The 3,806-nt window shown below is 57.0% G+C and overlaps 1 gene segment (V, D, J or C); it reads right to left on the bottom strand.

Annotated features, from left to right (window-relative positions):
• Positions 1–385: 385 nt before the first annotated feature.
• Positions 386–670, bottom strand: LOC128933558 (immunoglobulin heavy variable 3-20-like; the record flags this gene model as incomplete). The annotated part of the segment is given in 1 exon segment: positions 386–670. A coding segment is annotated over 1 exon segment (285 nt), but the record flags the coding sequence as incomplete, so codon positions are not given.
• Between the last annotated feature and the right edge of the window lie 3,136 nt (positions 671–3,806).

Genomic DNA, 3,806 nt, shown 5'->3' with positions numbered 1-3,806 from the left:
TTGGCACCAAAAATTGCCCAAACCTGCCCCAAATCCCCACTTTTGCTCCCTGCAGCAGCAGCCGTTTACACAAATCCTCAACCTTTGTCTCCAAATCGGGACCCTGGGCCTCAAACCCCGACCTTCAGAGCAAAATTTTGGGGAACAAAGAAGAGATTTGGGGTCAGGAGTTGTGGTTTAGGGTCAGCGGGTGAGAATTGGGGCCAAGGCAGAGCAAGGTTGGGATCAATGGTCAAGGGCTGGGTGTGGGCTGGGGGTCTGGGGGAAGGGTCTGGGAAACGGGCATTGAGGGGGACACAGGGATGGGGGTGGGAAAACCATGGGCATCGTCACTACAAGCAGCATGGTCAGGGTAATTATTAGCAGCACACTTGGCGCCGAAATAAATGGCGGAATCCTCGTCCTTGAGGTTGTTCATGGTCAGCGTCACCGAGCTCTGCCCGTTGTCCCTGGAGATCCTGAACCGACCCTTGAACGATGGCGCGTAGTAGGTGTTGGAACTATTGAAGTAGATGCCTGCGACGTATTGCAAAGCCTGCCCGGGTCTCTGGCGGATCCAGTACATTCCATAATCCCCAAAACTGAACCCGGACCCTCGGCAGAGGAGGCGCAGGGACCCCCCGGGGGGCTGGAGCTCCCCCCCGCACTCCAGCAGGGTCACGGCCGCCCGGAGCCCTGCAGGACAAAGGGGAGATGGCGATGAGAAACCTGATTGGTTGAATGTCTCATACTGCATGTGGCCAGCTGGGAAAACGGGGCAGGACCCACCTGGGGGGAAGATGATGAACTTCAAGGGTCCCAATTTGGGGCCAAGAGTCAGGATTTGGGTCAAGGGTTGAGCTTTGGCCCCATCCCCATCTCCCGTTTGTCCTGCAGGGCTCCGGGCGGCCGTGACCCTGCTGGAGTGCGGGGGTGACCTCCAGCCCCCCGGGGGGTCCCTGTGCCTCCTCTACCGTGGGTCCGGGATGAGTTTCGGCAGTTTCAACATGGGCTGGATGCGTCAAAGACCTGGGAAAGGGCTGGAATTCGTGCAGGGATCAGCAACAACGGTGCCAGCATTTGCTTCGCGCCATCGGTCAAGGGTCGGTTCAGGATCTCCAGGGACACCGGTCAGAGCTCGGTGACGCTGACCATGAACAACCTCAAGGACGAGGATTCCGGATCCTATTTCTGCACCAAGGGTGTTTACAGTTGTTGTGCTGCTTCTGATGCTGATGTTGGTGATGGTGATCTAACCCCTGTTCCTGTCCCCGTGCCCCAGATCATTCCCTCCAACCCCAGACCCCACTCCTGACCCTGTGTCCCAACCCTGCCCTGTTCTGGCCCCAAATCTCAGCTCCTGGACCCAAATCTCAACTCCTGGCTCTCTGGATCCTATTTCTGCGGGAAATCTCCTAGTACCGGTGGCGCTTATGCTGCTGGTTATATTGAGAGTGCCGACCATGGCCCCATCCCCAACCCTTTATAGGAGCAGCACCGTAACCATCAGCATCCTTGGCACAGAAATAGGATCCGGAATCCTCGTCCTTGAGGTTGTTCATGGTCAGCGTCACCGAGCTCTGCCCGTTGTCCTTGAAGATCCTGAACCGACCCTAGAACGATGGCGCGTAGTAGGTGGCACCATTGCTCCAGATCGCTGAGATCCAGTCCAGCCCATCCTAAAACTGCCGAAACTGAACCCGGACCCTCGGCAGAGGAGACTGGAGGTCTCCCCGGACTCCAGCAGGGTCACGGCCACTCCCCGAACCCCAACCCTTCCCCAGTTTTGTCCCAAATTCCCTTTGTCTGGACTCAAATATTCTACAGAGGTTTCCATTATTCTACAGAACCTTAAACCCTGCAATTAGCCCCAATCCACCCATTATTACTTTGACAGCTCCACCTGGCTTTTGCATCGCCCCATCCCCATCTCCCCTTTGTCCCGCAGGGCTCCGGGCGGCCGTGACCCTGCTGGAGTGCAGGGGGGACCTCCAGCCCCCCGGGGGGTCCCTGCGCCTCCTCTGCCGAGGGTCCGGGTTTGATTTCAGACAATTTGGGATGTACTGGTTTCGCCAGAGACCCGGGCAGACGCTGGAATACATCGCCAGTATCAGCAGCAGTGATGGCACCACCAACTACACGCCATCGATGCAGGGCCGGTTCACGATCTCCAGGGACAACGGGCAGAGCTCGGTGACGCTGACCATGACCAACCTCAAGGACGAGGATTCCGGATCCTGTTTCTGTGCCAAACGTGACAATGGTTATGCTGATGGTAATGCTGCTGCTCTTTTCCTTGACTTCCGGTAGTGACCATGATGGTCGTGAAATTTCTCCACTTCAGCAATGCTTCCCCCAAGTTTCAGCCCTTCTAAAAGCTCGACCATTTTCCCCCAAGCTCTGCCATTGTTGCCCCAACTCTGTGCTTTCCTCCAATTTTGCCCATTTCCCCCAAATCTCAACCAAGTCTCAGGCCCTGATTGGAGGAGGCCTGAACTGAAGGCCAGGGGTGAAGGTTTGAGGCCAATGGCTGAGTTTTTGGGCGGGAGCAGGGGAGGGTTTGGGGTCAGTGCTGACCATTGGGGCAAATGGGGGAGATCTGGGACAAAGGGTCAAGGGCTGAGGTTCGGGAGAAGGGTCTGGGTTTGGGGACTGGGGGTTCAGACAGGGGTGATGCCAAAACTGGCATGGTCAATATGAGTAGCAGCAGCAGGCCAACCAGCATTAGCAGATTTCCCACAGAAACAGGATCTGGAATCCTCGTCCTTGCGGTTGTTCATGGTCAGCGTCACCGAGCTCTGCCTGTTGTCCCTGGAGATCGTGACCCAGCCCTGCACCGATGGCGCGTACTTGGTATAATCTCCATTGTTGTTGACACTCGCGACGTATTCCAGCCCCTGGCCGGGCCTCTGTCGATACCAGCCCATTCCAAATTGTCCAAAATCGAACCCAGACCCTCGGCAGAGGAGGCGCAGGGAGCCCCCGGGGGGCTGGAGGTCCCCCCCGCACTCCAGCAGGGTCACGGCGGCCCGGAGCCCTGCGGGTCAAAGGTGAGATGGGGATGGGGAGTCGCAAAAGTCCGGCAGAGCTGTCCAATTAATTAATGGATGGATTGGGTCTAATTGCAGGGTTTATGGAAGTTTTCCATACAGGAAATTTCTGTTAGATATTTGGGGCCCGACAAAAGGATATTTGGGGCAAAACTAGTGAAGGTTTGGGGATGGGGAAGAGGCCGTGGCCCTGCTGGAGTGCTGGGGGAACCTCCAGCCCCCTGGGGGTTCCCAGCGCCTCCTCTGCCGAGGGTCCGGGTTCAGTTTTGGGAGTTTTGGAATGTTCTGGATCCATCAGAGACCCGGGCAGGGGCTGGAATGGCTCACGGGGATCAGCAGTGGTGCTTACACCGAGTACGCGGGTTCGGTCAAAAGCCATGTCACGATCTCCAGGGACAATGGGCAGAGTTCGGTGACGCTGACCATGAACAGCCTCAAGGACGACGATTCCGGATCCTATTTCTGTGCCAAAGCTGCTGGTGCCAGTTGGGGCAATGATGTCTCTTCTCTTGGCCCCTTCCCCTTAACTGGGTCCCCTCCTGTCCCCAATCCCCAGACCCTTCCTCCAAATCTCAGCCCTTGACCCCAGTCTTGACCTTTTGTCCCAGATCTCCCCCATTTCCAACACCACCAACAAGGAAGGAAATACCCCCAAACTGGTTCTGCCCCAAATCCAACTGCTCTGGCCCCCAGTCATGCCTGATTCTGCCCCAAATCCCCACTCTGGGTCCCAGCCACAGCTGCTGACACAAATCCTCAACCTTTGTCCCCAATTCG

Source organism: Melozone crissalis, unplaced genomic scaffold (genome assembly GCF_028551555.1).
Source record: "Melozone crissalis strain CALT ecotype California unplaced genomic scaffold, PUWL_Pcris_2 ptg000011l_1, whole genome shotgun sequence".
Taxonomy (NCBI): Eukaryota; Metazoa; Chordata; class Aves; order Passeriformes; family Passerellidae; genus Melozone; species Melozone crissalis.
This window is presented reverse-complemented; position numbering and strand designations above follow the sequence as displayed.